Here is a 19,843-nt window from a genome sequence, read left to right as displayed (position 1 = left end):
TGGAGGGAGTGATACCCTGCTAACACTGATTTCTGACTTCTGGTCTCCAGAACCATGAGAGGATAAATTTCTCTTGTCTTATCCACCCAGTTTGTGGGAATTTGTTACAGCAGCCTTGGAATATGAATATCGAAGCTTATAGTACAGTGACTGGGACATAGTAAAATGTCATTGTCTTCACCACCGAAAGCATTTTCATCACCATTGTTCTTACAACCTAGCCTGGGACCTAGAACCCGGAATATAGTACATGCTCAGAAAAGAGCCTGACCTGTGGGCATCCAGTTTGGGGGCAGTGGTGCTGGTGGTGATGAGAAGTGTGTCTAAAGATGTTATAAAGAGAGGGCCTCCAGAATAGAGCATCCCTTAATTTTTTTAAAATGTCTTTCTGTGTGTTTGTGTGAAAGGTTGTAGTGGATATTTTAAAATTGTTTTTTAGAAACATTTTTATTTTAAAATAAATCAATTATCTGCTTAGAATAAGACTAATTTTGTACAGATGGAAGCCGTAATGCCCCCTGCCCCCCCAAAGAGAAAAATGAGAAGCAGTTATAATTCTAACAATTAAAAAACCCTTAAAATGTTTCCCTTTTTTCCTAATGGAACGTTATTTAGCTAAAATTAATTTCATGCTGGCCTTGAAATACAATTTAGAGAGGTACATTGGAGCAATAAGGTAATTTATTTCATTGTGCTACCAGGTACTCAAAAACTAAAGTTTTCAAATAATCAAAAAGACCACCTGGGTAGGTTAAATGTATCATTTGTAAATTTTAGTTTGCCACTGGAAGCTAGCTCTATGACCTAATTTTTACTAAAGTTTTATAAATTGGTGTAATAATAACAGCTAATGTAATTGGTATCGTAATAATAACAGCTAGTGTTCACTCTTACTCAGTGCCAGGCATTGTTTTTACATGGATTCACTCTTGTTCTCACTGCTCTTCTAGCCTCTTGCCTATTCTCTTAACTCAAAAGGAAGCTGAGGCCCAGAGTGGTTGAGTAACTTGCCCAAGGTCATTAAAGCTTAAGTGGCAGAGACTCAGAGTGGCCAAGGCTCCTGACCTCTGCACTGTCCTGTCTCTCAGGGGACTCTGTCGGACTTCATGGTCTCATAGAGTCTGAAGGGGAGACTATGAGTCATTCTAAATAAAGGGCCCTCATCCAATTTCATAGTGGTTCAAACTTTAGTGTGCTTTCCACAGAGATTCTGATTCCTGCGTGGGGAACGTGCACTTTTAATAAACATCCAGATGGTTCTGACGTACTTTGGCATACACTGGATCTAGTCCTCACAGTTGATTTCACATGAGGGCTGCTTGTGGTGGCGGTGGTGGTTTGTGTGCTTATGCGAGGCCATTCTTTGCATGTGTGTCTGTGTTGCAGGCAAGTTTGTTGAATACAAACTTGGATCTGAACTTAGGCCTTATCACCAGCAGTTCTAATCACCTTTCTTTTGTGGAGAATGAATGAAAAGCCAACATCACAGGGATTTTTTTTTTTAACCTTCTGAATGAGCTTCCAAATAAGATATATTTGATCTGAGGAAATTGTTCTATGATGAATATAAGGTCTGTAGACAAAGAAAATAAGCATGAGAAAATGGGATGGAGGTGGGGGTTTGGTGTATTTTTTGTTTAAAAGGAAATTTTTGTTCATGCACGTCACACCAGAGCAGTAGTTTCATGATTTGTCCATGCCTGCAGCATGTGGACATTCCCAGGCCAGGAATTGAACCCACACCACAGCAGCAACCTGAGCTGCTGCCGTGACAACACTGGATCCTTAACCCACTGTACCACAAGGGAACCCCATTGGGCTACTTGGAATATTAACTGCAGACATGGAGGGAGTCTTCCCTCTTGTGTTTGGGAAGAAACGTTTACGCATTTGTGTAACCAAAACCTTGATTATGTTGTGTTTTAGAATCTAAGGAAAACACTAAGCTTGTAGTCTCACTACTCCAGTATCTTAGTTATACGTAGAACTGGGAAAAATATGTTTTTCTTTCTCTTAGGGAGTCACAAATCACATTGAACCAAAGACTGTCCATCATCATCTTCGGTTACAAACAAGATGAATGTTTCCATACTGCTCCAACATCCTCATCGGTACTTCCTAAGAGGCCTTTTAAGAACACCTTTCCGACGCTACCACTTCATCTTTCACTCAAGTACTCATCTCGGATCAGGAATCCCGTGTGCTCGGCCACTCAATTCTCTTGGACTCCATTGTACAAAGTGGCTGCTGCTGTCTAATGATTTAAAGAGAAAATTATGTCTTCAGACAACCTTAAAGGAACACAGTGAAGGACTTTCTGATAAAGAACAAAGATTTGTGGATAAACTTTATACTGGTTTAATCCAAGGGCAAAGGGCCTGCTTAGCAGAGGCCATAACTCTTATAGAATCAACTCACAGCCGGAAAAAAGAGTTAGCCCAGGTGCTTCTTCAGAAAGTATTAGTCTACCACAGAGAACAAGAAAGATTAAATAAAGGAAAACCACTAGCATTTCGAGTAGGTCAGTCTTTTTTTTTTTTCCCACTAAATATTTTTCTAAATTCTTTCTTTTAAAGTAGGTCTAAATAGTTTATGATCTAATAGGATTTTTTTTCCTTTAAGAAACTTAAAATTAATTTTATTTTTTTAATTTTTAAAATTATATTTGATTTACAATGTTCTGTCAGTTTCTGCTGTACAGTAAAATGACCCAGTTATACCTATACATATATAATGTGTATATATATATATACATATATATATATATTTCTTTTTCTCACATTTTTAAATGCCTATTCATTGCAAATATTAGTCCTGTTATGTTGGGGGAAAAAATACCATGACCATTTGAACCAAGGCTCAGTATTTTAAGAGAATAATATGAGATTTCTATTTTGGCAGGATTCTTACTGTGGGTCCCAGAATAGAAACATGGCCAGGAAGAACTTTTAACCCATTTACCCCTTTTTCTCAGTAGAACTTCTGGTTAATAGTCCAAAATGAATTCCCTGTTGTGGTGGTTTACCACCTGTAGTTATCCATATCACATTTCAGAATTCTGCTTCTTAGGTGTTTCATTAGTCTTTCTATAGGCAAATCTCATTTCTTTCAGATACTTTTTTTATTAAGAGTTTCTGGAAATGGCTTGGCTCTAAGCACAGCCATCTTGATACCAAAATGTATTGAAAAACAAGAGGCCATATTCATTTGCTGTCTAAAAATATTAGCTGTTCACTTGACTTCTTGAACAGTTGGCCTGTTTCTGTAATGGCAAATAAGCTTGCTATACTTTTGAAATTGTGCATTATCGAACAATCTAGATATGTTTGACCAGAAGGAATTAGGCAGGTCAGTTCTGGGCAGAATGAGCACTTTTCCTGATGTCAAACTAGGTGGTTCCAACTAGCCTTCTTACTAAAAAGAACTTAAAGTGGTGGACAAAATGCAGAAACTTCGTGAGGAATAAGTACCTATATTTAAAAATGGACTGGCATTACATTAGACTTCTATCTCTCAGTTTATTTGCAATACGGGGCCTAGAACCTCCTAGTTTTTAGGGTCACGGGGCCTAAATGCTTTAAAGATAACTTTAAAAAGAGCTCACCTGCTGATACTTATTTTTGACACGTCTTATTCTTCTGCCCTCACCGCGGGGACTCTTTTTGAGAGCACTACTCTGGGTGTTAACAATCTCTATGCATTGCAAACAGGCGAAATAGCAGACTCCCAAAGAGAAATTCCAGTTATGACGAAATGTTTACGTATTAGGCTTTGGAGAATCTTTGAAGAGAGAATGTCCAGAAATATCTGGAGTTAACCAGCAACTCATAAATTTGCAGCTCTCCTCTGGTTCTTCCATCTTGACCTTAGGAGGCCAGATGAACCTGGGTCATTTTGCTGTTATTTTATCACCATCGTAATTTAAGGCAACAAATGTTTATTCAGCACCCATGTAGATTTTTAAGACAGAGACCTGCTCTGAAACTTGTGGGAGGGAGCCAAGCATACCGTATATCATATGCCCTTTTGAATACAGTCGCAGCTAAGTGCTTATGTTTTATAAACTTTATTGAGCTTATGGTTATATATCTCTCGATGCTGTGTGCTGTTCTAAACATATTACAAATTAACTCATCTAATCCTTACAACAACCTGATATAAATCCATTTTACGGCAGCATATACTCAGGTACAGGATGGTTAAGTGACCTGCCCGACATTACACAGCTCAAAGGAGGCAGAGATAGAGAACTGGCCAACTGGCTTCAGAGTTTGTGCTCTTACTGGCCATACACTCCACATAGGGGAATTTCCTGCCTTTATTAAGGTAATTTTTTTCCAGGATTCAGTTTATATTATTTCTTTGAGTTATGGGTGAGCTGAAAAAAAAGTACCTTTCATAAATAGAAAATTATTTTCTCAGTCACTGGGAATTTCTGGAATAATGAGTTGTTTTTCCAATGGGAACATAGCATGAACAGAATTGGGGTGGGTGGAATAATTCCTGATCATGAGAGGTGGGCAAATGTTGGAGAAATTCAGCACATTAACAACACAGGCAATGAAATCTGCCCCCAAAGGTTTACATTACAGTAAAAAGGCAAGTCGCATTTTGTAATTTTTAGAAGTGAATTTGATGAACATACAGACCTCAGAATTGTTTCCTCCTGTATATGCTGATTACTCAGGAACTAGATAAATAGGTAGATTTTCATTTACCACTTTAGGAAATGTTAAACTACATTAATGATGGTTTTAATCAATTAGGAGAAATAGAAGATGGTCTTACTATTTTAATGGAACTCATCATGCTGCTGATTTCATTTACCTCATTAAATTACAAGGTCTCTTTCCACCATAGGCTTGTCTGGGCCTCCTGGTGCTGGAAAATCAACCTTTATAGAATATTTTGGAAAGATGCTTACTGAGAGAGGGCACAAATTATCTGTGCTAGCTGTGGATCCTTCTTCTTGTACCAGTGGTGGTAAGTATTGCTGAGTCTTTGTAAATCGCAGAGCAGGGGCTCATGAGGCTGCTCTCTGTTACACTTTAGTGAGAATTTGCATAGATAGGTGGTCTCTAACCTCTTGGGAGTTTGGTCTCAGTGATGGAAGGGAGTCCTGAGGGGTGCAGTGGAAGCTGAGGGAGGTGGTCTGGGGCTCTGGGCTTTCTGGAGGAGCTTAGCTGACGGGCTGCCCAGGAGTAGCTTGGGTACCAGGAGAACAGGGGCCAGCGGTTGAAGATAATCCAAAGCAAATTTCATCCCTTTGTCTCACCTGAGCCTCAATGCCTCCTCCCTCCTGTTGTTTTTCCTGGCTGCATCAGCCTCTACACATTTCAGAAAGTGGGTTCTTACTCATTAATTTCCTCATATTGTTGTAACATCTCTTAAGCTTAAAAAAAAAAAACTTCGTACGCCACATAACTGGTCACCTGTTTATATTACACATTTGGTTAACCAGAAAGCTTTTAGAGGGCCCATGTAATATGCTGCTGCTCCCCGGCAGCGCTTAGCTGAGGACATTGCACACAGAGCTCAGCAATCACTTACTGATTTGAGGTCATGCAGTCACTCAAAGTTTAATTTGCAGCTCATCAGAGATAAAATGAATAAACTTAGTTCTCCAAAGGATCCTTTAAGGGAAACATAAAGCATACTATATAGATACGCAGGAAAGGTTTTTCTTCTCCTACCCCTCTTTATGATTTAGGCATCTCACATGACAGTGATTTCAATGCCTACCATAGGGGAGGCCTTATGCAAGGAGGGTACTGTGTCGTTTAATGGTGAATAAGACATGGTCCTCTTGGCCTCATGGAGCTTTGTATCTCATGAGGGAAACAGTAAGAACTCAGGCCACAAGGCAATGTAATGTGTGTTCTGAAAGGGGAGATTCAGGGTGACTGGTGGAAGGTCTGGTTTATATTTTGTGGGTTTAATACTAAAACAGTGAAGCGTATCAAATTATATTTCAGGGGCTTTAGGCCAGTATAGAGGTGGACAGCAAGTCTTATTACTACTCATTGAGAAATTTAACTGAGAACATTCAGTCTTTGATTCACTATAATGATAAAATGTATACTTGCAAGGTTTAAGGTCTTATTTATAGTCTGAGAACAATTTTGAAGATAAGTGCTTGGACAAAGAATTTTTTAATAGTGGCCCTCCTTTTCATATACCCTGCCTTCGTAATACTCTAGAATACTTCATAATACTTTAGAGTAGCAAAAGAAAACAATAGCTTGAGGTAAGAATAGCAGAGATATGCCATGAGATAATCTGATTCAAGTTGCATAGCTATGTGGTTCCTAACCTTTCTCAAACCAAATATGAGGGTCTTTTTCCCAGGTCAGAATACATAGACTTTGAAAGAGAAAAAAAATACACAAGGATAAACAGGACAACCTATTTCTACCTTATCTTTGCAGCAGTACATACATTTGAAAAATAACATTCCATTAAAGTTTGAGAAGCCTGTAGTCAGTCCTTGTTGTGCTTTGGTCATAGGTTCCCTGCACTGGGGTTTGGAGCACTTCCTAAGGGTCTGCAGTCAACAGTTTAGGATTTGCAAAGTCAATCATAAGGGAGAGTAATTTCCTAATGGTTTACTTTCATGCATTAGGGTCTATAAGATAATAATGTATAGTTTTGGCAAATTGTTGATTTACACAGAGATTATTTCACCCAGAAAATTACTTTAGAACAAAGTTTGATATACAGTAAATAAGATAGTTGAGCTATGTGGTAGGTGTGTGCATGAGAATTAGAACCTATGAGAACTCAAAACTGGAATTATAAGGGAAAAGGGAAGAGAAAATGGGGAAATCATATCTTTAAGGAACGTCTCAATGTTTAGCATCATCTTTGGAAAAGTTAGCTCCTGAGCAAAAGTGAAAATAAAAATTTAGATTAAAAGAGCACTACATTTTCAGATGTTAGTATATGGCTAAAGGAAAGAAAGTAATTTCACTAGTTCCAGGGCTTTCAATCTTCTAGAATTTGCAGGTACTGATATTTGCCAGATGACTGCAGTAAACCCTGAAACAGCACTAGTTTTATTCCATACTTTTCTTACATCAATTGCCTATTGAGAATAAGCATTCAGTGTACAAAATATATAAGACACGGTCCTATAGATGAGGCACTTAAAGGAAAGCAGAATTTCTCAACCTTGGTACCCACATTCTTTGTTGTGGGCAGCTGTCCTGCACACTGAAGGATGCTTAGCAGTATCCTTGGCCTCTACCTACCAGATGTCAGAAACAGCCTACCCCCCAGTTGTGACAAGTATAAATATCTGTAGATATTGCTAAATTTCCTCTGGGGGAATAATCACCAATTCAGGATTACTAGGAGGACAGGAAAGAAACCACCCCAGCTGGGAATAGAAGGGTAGTTTGGAGGTTAGTGGAAACTGACATTGTATAGGTAAGGCAGGCTGCATTCTCCGAGCCTCTAATGCAAGGCTGAAGAATCTAGATTTGAACCTCTAGTCAGTGGGAGCCTTTACAGATTTGAGGAGCTTGAAGTGTAAGATAGATTAATATGGCATAATTATAGTATATATCATGGGAAAAAGCTCAATAATGTGAAATATAATTTGAGGTCTTGGGAGAAATGTGATAAAGCACTTCCCTAGGAATTGGCTAGTAGAGAATGGGCCCTTACAGGTGCTCCATGATTATAAAATGTAACTGTGTGTTTTAGGATCACTCTTAGGTGACAAAACCCGAATGACTGAGCTATCAAGAGATATGAATGCATACATCAGGCCATCTCCTACCAGAGGTACTTTAGGAGGTGTGACAAGGACCACAAATGAAGCTATTCTGTTGTGTGAAGGAGGGGGATATGACATCATACTTATTGAAACCGTAGGTGAGTGTGTTTTTCTACTTCAGAGCAATAAAATGCCCTAACACTACGTCGTGGCTCAGTGGTTAACGAACCCAACTGGTATCCAAGAGGATGCAGGTTTGATCCCTGGCCTTGCTCAGTGGGTTAAGGATCCGGCATTGCCGTGAGCTGTGGTGTAGGTAACAGACACCGCTCGGATCCTGAGTTGCTGTGGCTGTTGCATAGGCCGGCAGCAGCAGCTCCGATTCGACCCCTAGCCTGGGAACCTCCATATGCCATGGGTGCAGCCCTAAAAAGACAAAAGGAAAAAAAAAATGCCCTTATAATGGATGCTGTATAAAGATGGGTGACAGAGCTCCCTTGTGGTGTAGCGGGTTAAGGCCAAGGGAAAAAAGAGAGATGAGTGACAATTTAATTTTGTTCATTCAGCAGATATTTGCTAAAGAGGTAGTTAAATATAAGCTCAGACTCTGTAGGAGATATGCGTATATAGCCTATGATCCTTATCCTTAAAGAAAAGGAAGCTGAGCCTTGTGTTTGGGTAAGGGTTATACAAGGTGGTATTTTGAGTGCTAGAGGAGAACTATCAGCATTAGAACGACCTCTGGAAACACTGCTTTAACATAATACCCATTTTATTTATATCTACAATATTCTTTAAGAAAATTAATGTTGTTGGGCACATCTCAAATACTAGGCCATGTTTTATTTCATCTTATAGTCCTTGCAGAGTTACACACAATGAAACTATTGAAAAGGAAACCCCAAGAAATTCCCATCCCCACGGGGAGATGATTGTTATATTACTGTGTGATCAATGTTTGTGACACAGCCTGGCTCAGATTTGGGGGATCAGAGAAGACTTCAAGGAGGAGATGACAGTTGAACTGAGTTCTTAAGGGAGAGTTGGACTTAAGTATGGGCTACAGGGCACTCACAGAGGCAGGAGTGAGCTGAGTGGTCAGTTCAGAGATCTGTAGAGCCTGCAGCCTGAGGGCAGGGGGTGAGAAGGTGGGACTAGAGAGCAGGAGCTCTGCCGCCCAAGGACCAATGGAGGAAAAGTTGCCTGGGTGGAGGTGGGAGAATCAGGGGAGAAGAGGACCATAAAATCACATGTACTAACTCTGTTCACGGAGCCTCGCCAGGGAATGAGGGAAGGAAAGGTGGGGAGGGACAGTGGCATTTAAAAGACATTGTTCAGAGGTGGGTGTTTAAAGTGGGACCGCATTGAGTGTGTGGTCCTGAGTGCGTAAATGATCACGAATGGAAGTGATGGTCAGGGTAGTGGAGAGAGTCACATTCCTGTGAGTATTTCAGTGTATGGTTGTGATTTAAAATTTCAGGTGTGGGTCAATCAGAGTTTGCTGTTGCTGACATGGTTGACATGTTTGTTTTACTACTGCCACCAGCAGGAGGAGATGAATTGCAGGTAATTATTTTGACTTTTTCATCCCCCAAAATACAGAGTGTACATCTCTGAAAGTACAAAATTCCCATTGTTGTGTTTTTGCAAATTAAGTGGATATTAGTGTGAGGAAAGAAACATCATTCACATTGGCTGAAATAACTGAGTCGGAGGCATATTCTCTCTGATTTTTTCCCATCTTATTAAGTAATAGAATTTATGACCTTGAGTTAATCATACAACTTAGGCTTTTCCCCCATGTAACGTGGGAGTAAATGAAATACAGGGATGGCTCCAGCCCAAAGAGGCCATTGCTGTGAGGTGTTTGTAGTATAGTTGTATAGTATGGTATAGTATAGTGTAGTATAGTTGTATAGTGTAGTAGAGTATAGTGTGGTATAGTTGTATAGTGTAGCAGAGTTGTAGAGCACAGTGTAGTATAGTGTAGTAGAGTTGTAGAGTATAGTGTAGTATAATTGTAGAGTGTAGTAGAGTGTAGTGTAGTGTAGTGTACTAAAGTCCCTCATAAGATATTCCTCTGTTTCTCACTGGGGCCCCACTGGCACAGCTTCTCTGTTGTCAAGAGGTCTTCCTTTCCTCCTGCAGTGAGGGTCTGGCATCGACTCCCTGGAGTAAGCGCACCCTCACTGGATGAGGGCACCGTCTTCCTCAGGACTGCCTTCACTCAGACCCGTGGTGAGCCCGGGGGCTCCCAGGCCGCAAATGTGGGGGTTCCCACTACTCTCTAGGTTTGCTCCTTCACAAGAATGACTCAGGGAACTCAGGAAAGCACAGTATCCCAGTTACAGTTTTATTGTGAAGGATACCAATCAGGCCCAGCCACACGAAGAGACCCAGAGAGAGGCCTGGCAGGGTCGCAAACGCCAAGCGCCTGTGTCTTCCGATGCATTTCCCTCTTGGCCTGCCCATGTGTATCACCAGGGATGCTCCTGAGCTTCAGCGTCTGCAGTTTTTCTTGGGGTTTTATTATGTAGGCATGACTGACCAAATCACTATGCACATGATTGAACTCAGTCTCCAGCCCCCACCTCCCTGAGGGGGGCAGGCTGAGATCACATTAGATATCACATGCCCACGTACCTAATTAGATATTTTAGCCCAGCCCTCTAATCACGTGGTTCGTTCTTCTGGTGTGGTCAGCCCGAATTCTGTGTGATCTCGTTGCATAAACTCAGGTACAGTCCTAGGCACCCATGGTGAGTAACAAAAACACTTCTGTCATCCGGGAAGCTCCAAGGATTACAGGTTACCTCCCAGGTAACCTTGGACAAGGACCAGACAAATTCTTTGTTATACAACACCTCCCTTTCAGTTGACTAATCATAAAAAACTAGTGATAGCAGAGTCTGGGTGCTGCAATTTAGAAACATTAACTATTAGAATTTCATCATTGAAAGTTATATCTAAAGACATTTGAAAAAGAGTCAAAATCTACATTTTCCAAACAAAATTTGGCCTTAGGGTTTTTCTAGTACTTTCATGCAACATAATTTAAATCAAGAGGTTGAAGTATTCTTAGCCATCAAGTTATTTTTTCCTCAAATGCAAGTAGAGGTACGCATTTAAGGAAAACTGCAGAGACTTTGTTTCTGGAAACGCAGATACCAGTGACAGGAATGTTTTCTTTTTCAGCCCCTGAATGATGGTAGCTTTGCCTCCTGCAGGGTTAGCTCCTGAGAAGTGAAATCCATCATGAGACGGTGTGAACTGTCCCTGCCACGCCATCATGTTGTGTCTGGGCGATACGTTTACTCTCATTCTGACTGTATTTCAGTGTGATAGTCTCCACATGCGGAAGAGATATTGCAGATGACTTCTGTAATCCCAGGAGTCAGTGTTTTGAGTAATTTCTATCAAGTAATTGTGACTCCTAGTAGCCAGGGCTTGGGAGGGTGCAGAGAGAAAGTTACAGTGCAGGACTTTCAAAATCTTAGCATTGACTGGTGTCCCATTGTTACCATAATTACATGTCGCAGGAAAATTAATTTCTTCTCTTTTTCTCTTGAGGGTATCAAAAGAGGTATAATTGAGATGGCAGATCTGGTGGCTGTGACCAAATCTGATGGAGACTTGATCGTGCCAGCTCGGAGAATCCAAGCAGAGTACGTGAGTGCGCTGAAGTTACTCCGTGGCCGTTCAGGAGTCTGGAGACCAAAGGTCAGCTTGCGTTTAGTTCTGTGTTTTTTATCCCACATGGACATGCATGTTGGAGGAGAGGATATAAATCCCTGGCTGGGCATATATTGTCTTTGCTTGTGTGTGAGATTATAACTGAGGAAATTATGACAAAGCCAGGGTGTGTAGTTGTGATATTAAACATAATCCTTCAACCGTTAGATGTCAAAAACTAGGTGTTGATAGATTAGATTGCTGAATGCCTGGCCCGAGTCATTTGGAAGTGATGGCAGATCCATTCTGAAAGGAACCATCCTTCAGGTTATGGTGCAATTAACGATTTGATTATCTGTATTAGAGTCTGAGTAAGAGGGAAAAGGCTTTGATGTGATCACTTTCCTTCCCATGCTTGTTGGGTCATGTTTTCAATAAGGAAAAAAAATCCCATAGGAAGTGATGTAATGATATTGATGTGGACACCTTATCCATAGGAGGACACTGTGTTTAGATTAAAGAAGCTGCTGTAATCACTCTAATGAGAGCAATAGTGACATCCCTTACCGTGCGCTCCTGGCACGTTTTCTGTGCTGGGGCAAGAGCTGTCCTGTCCACACAGGTGCCGTTGCTCAGTTTGTAGCACCTGCTGAATCAAGCAACTTTGACAGAGGGCACAGGCTACTTTCTCAACCTAGCTTCATTTTCTGGCACTGAGGCTCAGGGAAACCTGTGCCCTTCTCATCCTAGTGACCCTCTTAGGTCCATCCATGTGGCGTCTGAAGACCATTTGAGCAATCTTCAATCAAAACAAATCTCTGAGCTAAAAAATTTGACCTTGAATCAATGTCTTGTTTCTGATTTGCACTTAGTCATCCTCCTTAGTTACCTTCGGCTGTTTCTCCATGTATCTACTTTGACACAGTGGTAAAATGTCTCCTTTTTGTTGCTTGCCTATTTCCATAGACTAATTAATTGCTAAATGGGAGAGTTCCCATGAAAACGCCTTCTGTCATTTTAGGTAAAATAGTTCTGGTTTTTCCCTTTTCCATAGGTAATTCGTATTTCTGCCCGAAGTGGAGAGGGGATCACAGAAATGTGGGATAAAATGAAAGAATTCCGGGACGTAATGCTTGCCAGCGGGGAACTGACTGCCAAACGACAGAGGCAGCAGAAAGTTTGGATGTGGAACCTCATTCAGGAAAATGTGGTAGAGCATTTCAGGACCCATCCCACAGTCCGGGAGCAGATTCCCCTTCTGGAAAAGAGGGTTCTCAGTGGGGCCCTGTCTCCAGGACGAGCAGCAGACTTGTTGTTGAAAGCTTTCAAAAGCAGAGACTAATGAAATGCATCCTGTGCAATAATTTTTTGTATCATTCTATAAAGTATTTTACTATTAAAAAGTCACTTATTTGTGTGCTTATTTTTTCAGTAATTCTTTTGTGGTGCCCTCGGCCTCCGTATTTGAGGAGCATGCTTGGAAAGTCGAAGAACGTTAGCTATGGATGGCCAAGGTCAGGCAGTCAGCAGCACTTCTAAGGTACCTGGTGTATATTACCATCTCCATTCCTTCCTATTCTCATAGCCTCGCATGGTGGCCTGTAGGATCAGCCATGAGCAGAGAAAGCTGAGGAGAACAGAAAGAGATTATGTACCTTAAAATGCTTTCTTTGATTCTCTATTCTCTGAGTTTCCAGAGAAAATGTAAGCAAGAGTCACCACATTTTTGAAGTCTTACTTGAGGCTAAAATAATACACAGTGGGCTTCCAAGAGCTGAAAGTCATGATTGACACTTAGCGTACCAGACTATTCTAGGAATTTCTGAATGGCCATGTACGCAGGTATCAGAACAGTTGGAATGTGTAGGGATGTGAACACAGTTTTAAGTCTTCTTGTCTAGACCTGTCTCTGTGATAGGTGGAGGAGCCCAAAGGGAACTGGGGAACTCAGCCACAAAAAATGTGGGCCCATTAATCCCTAGGAGTTGGAGTAAACCCCAAAAAGACCGAAGTGAAATCAGAATGATTGAAAGGTTACTTGGTTTGAATAGTACCAAAAGTTTTTGCTTCTCTTTCTCCTTGGCCTTTTGACTTCATATTAGCGTCTTAAAAAAATCTGCTTGATTCTTGATGAGGAGGAACAAGTTTTATCCTCCAGAGGAAGCATGGCAGGGTGCTTAAGAGCTGGGGTTCTGGAGCTGGGACTGGTGGGTTTAAACTTTAAACCTAAATCAGCCATTTATTAGCTGTGTGAGTGCAGGTAAATGACCTACCTACCTTTCTGAGTTTGAGTTGCCTCCCTGGTAAAATGGAATTGGCATATTAACTTTATAGGGTTGGTAAGGATAAATGAGATAACTGGAAAATCAGTTTGCTGTCATGATGGTACATGGAAGATACTCAAAGTCTGCCTGCTATTATTATTATGTTAAAGGGTTGAGTACATGGAGCTGTACAAACCTATAAAAGGTTCAGTTTTCTCTCATGGTCTTATTACTGCCATCATGCTCTTGTGATCTTTTATGATAGTCTTTAAAGCACCTGCTCTGGTTAATTCTTGGAATATATTTTATACTCTTTGATGGTGGTCATAACTATGTATATTTGAGTAAAATTATTTCTAACCGTAAAATTTCTCTATTGCGTAAAATGTCATTCCAAATATTTCAAACATATTCTATTCTGAGAATATTTTACACAGCATGTCAGCTTTCATTGTTACTTAGCCTCCTATCTAGAATCAAATTTCTTTATTATTTTAGCAAACATTCCTTTACTTTTTTTTTTTTTTTTTAGTTTTGTGTTATTGGCATGCCTATCTCATCGTTGAAGGTTAGGAAAAACTTCGAAAGGTCATCCGGGCAGTTCAGCTAATTTCCCTTAGTAAGCTGTCAGGAGAAGAACAGACATGTCACCTGTGGAGCAATGGAAGCAGCGGTGCTGCCCCGCCCGCTTGGTTAGAAACAAGGTAGGGAAAGGGCGGTGTTAGTAAGCTCTCAACTTTTCTGTGCATTTCTTCTCAGTTTGAACTACTTTCCAGCATTATAAATATAGTCATAGAAAATATTAGGAATCCTCCCTTGTGCTCCTTATGTCTTTGTAGTATCATTGGCTATGATGCAGAGGCCAGTTTTCAAGATTTTGTTTGGCTTTATTTCTGTGACTTGCTATATACTACAGTAAAATATTTGTGGCCTTTTTTAAAAAAGATTCATGCTCCCTTTTGTAAGCTCAAAAATGCCATCCTTCCTTCTTACCCATGACTCTACAGTGCTGGACCCCTGACCTGGTCAAAAGCATAGGTTTTGACTTAGATATGAATGGTATTAAATCACAGCCCTGTCACTAACCATATGATTGGGGGTGAGTTATTTCTCCTCTGTATGCACTAGTTTCTGTACAATTAGGGTAAGAATAGCTACTTTACAGAGTTGTTGAAATAATTAAATGAGATATTTTAATGAAATCGCTTAGCACTCAACAATTGGTAGGTGTTAGAAATGTTATAGTAGATGGCTCTTTGTTCTACAAAACGAATTAGTATCATTTAATTTTAGTTTGGCCAAACTACTTGATCTCCCTGTGTCTCAGTTTCCTCATTAGTAAATAGGAATTACAGTGGCATTCACCTGGAGTTGTTGAAAGGACTGTGTTAATTAATATAATACAGTACCTGGGTGTAGTAAGTGCTAAACAAGTATTTTTTAATGAATTTCATTACATTTATAGTTGTACAGAGATCATCACAACCAAATTTTATAGCATTTCCATCCCAAACCCCCAGCGCATCCCCCCACCCCCAACCTGTCTCATTTGGAAACCATAAGTTTTTCAAAGCCTATGAGTCAGTATCTATTCTGCAAAGAAGTTCATTGTGTCCTTTTTTTAGATTCCACATGTAAGTGATAGCATGTGATGTTGGTGTCTCACTGTCTGACTGACTTCACTTAGCTTGATAATTTCTAGGTCTATCCATGTTGCTGCAAATGCTGTTATTACTTTCCTTTTAATGGCTGAGTGATATCCCATGTGTATATGTACCACATCTTCTTGACCCACTTCTCTGTCAATGAACATTTAGGTTGTTGCCATGTCTTGGCTATTGCAAATAGTGCTACAAGGAACATTGGGGTGCATGTATCTTTTCGAGTCGTTTTCTCTGGATAGATACCCAGGAGTGGGATTGCTGGATCAAATGGTAATTCTATTTTTAGTTTTCTGAGGAATCTCCTTTTCCACAGTGGTTGCACCAATTTACACTCCCACCAACAGTGTAATAGGGTTCTCTTTTCTCCATACCCTCCCCAGCATTTATTGTTTGTAGACCTTTTGATGATGGCCATTCTGGCCTGTGTAAGGTGGTACCTCATAGTGGTTTTGATTTGCATTTCTCTAATAATTAGTGATACTGAACATCTTTTCATGTGTTTTTTGGCCATCTATATGTTTTCTTTGGAGAATTGTCTGTTTAGATCCTCTGCCCATTTTTCGATGGGGTTGTTTGTTTTTTTACTATTGAGCTGCAGGAGGTGTTTATAAATTTTGGAGTTTAATCTCTTATCTGTCACTTCATTTGCAAATATTTTCTCCCATTCTGTGGGTTGTCTTTTTGGTTTTTTTTAGGGTTTCCTTTACTGTGCAGAAACTTTTTAGTTTAATTAAGTCCCATTTGTTTATTTTTGTTTTTACTGTATTCTAGGAGGTGGATCTGAGAAGATATTGCTGTAATTTATGTTGGGGAGTGTTTGGCCTATGTTTTCTTCTAAGAGTTTTATAGTATCTGGTCTTATATTTAGGTCTTTAATCCATTTTGGGTTTATTTTTGTGTATGGTGTTAAGAAGTATTCTAATTTCATTCTTTTACATGTGGCTGTCGAGTTTTCCCACTTATTGAAAGGACTATCTTTTCTCTATTGTATATTCTTGCCTCCTTTGTCATAGATTAGTTGACTGTAGGTGTGTGGGTTTAATTCTAGGCTTTCTGTCCTCTTCCACTGATCTATATTTCTTTGTACCAGTACCATATGGTTTTGATGACTGTAGCTTTATTGTATAGTCTGAGGTCAGGGAGCCTGATTCCTCCAGCTCCATTTTTCTTTCTCAGGATGGCTTTGGCTATTCTGGGTCTTTTGTGCTTCCAAACAAACTTTAAGGTATTTTGTTCTAGTTCTGTAAAAAATGCCCTTGGTAATTTGATAGGGATTGCATTGAATGTGTAGATTGCCTTGGGTAGTATAGTCATTTTGATAACATTGATTCTTCTAATCCAAGCATGGTATATCTTTCCATCTGTTTGTGTCATCTTTAATTTCTTTTATCAGCAGCTTACAATTTTCAGAGTACAGGTCTTTTTGTCTCTTTAGGTAGGTTTATTCCTAAGTATTTTATTCTTTTTGGTGTGATGGAAATGGGATTGTTTCCCTAATTTGTCTTTGGGATCTTTTGTTGTTAGTATATAGAAATGCAGTTGATTTCTGTGTGTTAATTTTGTATCCTGTGACTTTGCCAAATTCATTGATGAGCTCTAACAGTTTTCTAGTAATATCTTTAGGATATTCTAGGTGTAGTATCATGTCATCTGCAAATAGTGATAGTTTTACTTCTTCCTTTCCAATTTGGATTCCTTTTATCTCTTTTTCTTCTCTGATTGCCATGGCTAGGACTTCCAAACCTATGTTGAATAGTAATGGTGAGAGTGGACATCCTTGTCTTATTCCTGATCTCAGCAGGAATTCTTTCAGCTTCTCACCATTGAGAATGTTGTTAGCTCTGGGTTTGTCAAATATGGCCTTTATTATGTGGAGGTAGTTTCCCTCTATGCCCGTGTTCTGAAGGGTTTTTATCAGAAATGGGTGTTGGATTTTGTCAAAGGCTTTTTCTGCATCTATTGAGAGGATCATATGGTTTTTATTCTTAAGTTTGTAAATGTGGTGTATCACACTGATTGGTTTGCAGTTATTGAAGAATCCTTGCATCCTTGGGATAAATCCCTCTTGATCATGATGTACAATCCTTTTAATGTATTGTTAGATTCGGTTTGCTAGTGTTTTGTTGAGAATTTTTGCATCTATGTTCATCAGTAAAATTCACCTGTAATTTTCTTTTCTGGTGGTACCTTTATCTGGTTTTGGTATCAGGATGATAGTGGCCTCATAGAATGAATTTGGTAATGTTCCTTCCTCTGTAATTTTTTAGACTCTAAACGAGTATTTAACAATAGATAGTTGCTACCTCTTAGGGTTTTGGTAAAGATTAAATGAATTCATCTCCCTTTATCTTAAAATGATAATTCTTTTTTTCTTTTTCTTTTTATGGCCACACCTGTGGCATATGGAAGTTCCAGGGCTAGGGGTGGAATCAGAGCTACACCACAGCCACAGCAATGCTGGATCCAAGCCACATATGAGATCTACGCCTGCAGCTTGTGACAATGCCAGATCCTTAACGCACTGAGCAAGGCCAGGGATTGAATCCGCATCCTCACAGACACTATGTCGGGTTCTTAACTCTCAAGCCACAACAAGAACTCAAAAATATAATTCTTTTCTGAAAAAAAATTGACTTCACTTTTGTCAAAAGCGTAATTACCATTAATTTCTGTAGGTGGGTAAAAATGTGCTGTGTTATAAACTGAGCTCCAAAATTAGCAGACATTTTGCTAAAACAATACCAAATTTCATTAAAATGAATACACTTTTCTGTACCAGTACAGCTACAGTTAACATCAGCTATCTCAATGCAACCCAGCAAGGAGCTCTCTCTTCATAATCACTAACATGGCTATTTACCCCTTTCCCTAAACTTTTGTGGCTATGACCCAGTATACACTGAAGACAAAAGCTAATGAACAGTGTGCATGTGATCTTCATATGTAATTCAGTTTAATGGAGGAAAAAAAAAAAACAAAACAGCAGGAAGAATCAGTGGAAACAGTCCCAACACTTATCCAGTGGATGGCCATGACAAGAAGTCACCAAGAACTAGTGAACGACAAGGACATCGAGAAGAGATGGAACTCCTGTGATCTGTACATCCATGAAGATGGTGGGGCTCAGCTGCTCCTGAAGCCCAAGAAATCCCACTGACACTTCCTCAGCCAGACTACGAAACTCCGCAGAAAGTCCAGTGGAGAACCATCCGGGGGGCCCACTGTGACTTGGGTAGTGTCAGAAGACTCGCTAAACGTCAGCATTGTCATCCAGGTAGGACTAAGTCGATGATGGATCTGTGCACATTCCTTTCTGTGCATCCCTACATTTGTGGACCCCAAACAGATAAGAAGAGTTAAGCAAGTTAATGGCACTACATTAATGACAGAGAAAAGGGAGTTGAGTAGAACTTAGACTCATATTTGACTAAGCCAACAATGTAGTCAAATAAATCCCCCTTGGTGAACAGAGAGAGAATGAAGAGTCTGTCAGTTAAATCCTAGAAGGATTTTTTTTTTTCCTGGTCTTTGCTCACCGTCATATATGCATCAACTGATCATTTTAGCAACTTTGTTTTGTGCTTTCCACCTACTCCTGCCCTTATCTTCCAGGGAAGACTCCACTTGTTTAAAGCTATGAAGAGTTCATCTACCTATTATAAGTCTTCAAGCATTTAGAAACAATAATCCATGAAAATTAGTTTCTTTTTAACCGAGAATTTTTTAGAATCCTAGTAAGGAAATAAGCAAGGGTAATGGTTTCCTACAGTCGCTTTCCTTGGCTTGGAAATTTTCCAGGGTTGCAAGGGTTTTGCATGTTAATATTTAATTGACAGTATTTGATGGGTGGTTCTTAAACTTGACCTCAGAATCTTCAAAGTATTAAACGATGTGTGTGTGTAACAGGAGGCCGTATGCATCTTTCCCTGTAAGCAAGCCTGTGGACTTCAGCTTGTGGATACAAAGTAGTTTTCATTAAAAAAATAAAATAAAACTAGAGTTCTTGCTGTGTCTCTGGCTTGTCTATGTGGAGGTGCTGGTTCGATCCCCAGCCTGGCACAATGTGTTAAGGATCTGGCATTGCTGCAGCTGTGGTGTAGGTCACATCTGCAGCTCTGGTTCAGTCCTTGGCCTGGGAACTTCCATGTGCCGTGGATGCGGCCAATGATAAAAAAGTTAAAGTTCTTTGGTCTTCTTCTGCAGGCCACATTTATTGTCATCAATTAGAAGCTTCTCTGAATATGAAAATCATTAATACGCAGATTGTTGGGGATGCTTTTGGACTACGCTAATGAGAAAAGGAATACTCAGCAGGTGTGGGACAGACAAAGGGGAAGGAGGACACTGGGAGAGATGGAGGAAGATGACAGATAAGAAGAGTTAAGCAAGTTAAAGATGCAGTGCTTTTAATTGTCTAAAGAGTCCAGACTGCAATCCCACAGCATGAGTGTCAACTCCAGTTCTCCCTCATCCTTACAGTGTGATGTTGGGCAGACTTCCACTTTCCTCCTCTGTAAAATGGG

At 40.0% G+C, this 19,843-nt stretch overlaps 1 protein-coding gene across 8 annotated transcripts in view; it reads left to right on the top strand.

Moving 5' to 3' along the window:
- LOC100523624 (methylmalonic aciduria type A protein, mitochondrial) overlaps positions 1–19,843 on the top strand; it is a 99,756-nt gene that overhangs the window by 10,914 nt on the left and 68,999 nt on the right. For 4 of the 8 annotated variants that reach the window (XR_002346750.1, XM_021101544.1, XM_021101545.1 and 1 more), the window contains exons 1-2: positions 11,302–11,440; positions 12,825–12,932. Coding sequence is in view for 4 of the 8 variants with exons in the window: in XM_021101544.1 (XP_020957203.1) it covers positions 12,898–12,932 (35 nt within the window). In the remaining 4 variants the exon portion in view is untranslated. The other 4 variants (XR_002346751.1, XM_021101542.1, XM_021101546.1 and 1 more) reach the window with 4 other exon arrangements.

This window comes from Sus scrofa, chromosome 8 (assembly GCF_000003025.6).
Source record: "Sus scrofa isolate TJ Tabasco breed Duroc chromosome 8, Sscrofa11.1, whole genome shotgun sequence".
Taxonomy (NCBI): domain Eukaryota; kingdom Metazoa; phylum Chordata; class Mammalia; order Artiodactyla; family Suidae; genus Sus; species Sus scrofa.
Note: the sequence above shows the minus strand (reverse complement) of the source record. Positions and strands in the feature narration are given on the sequence as shown.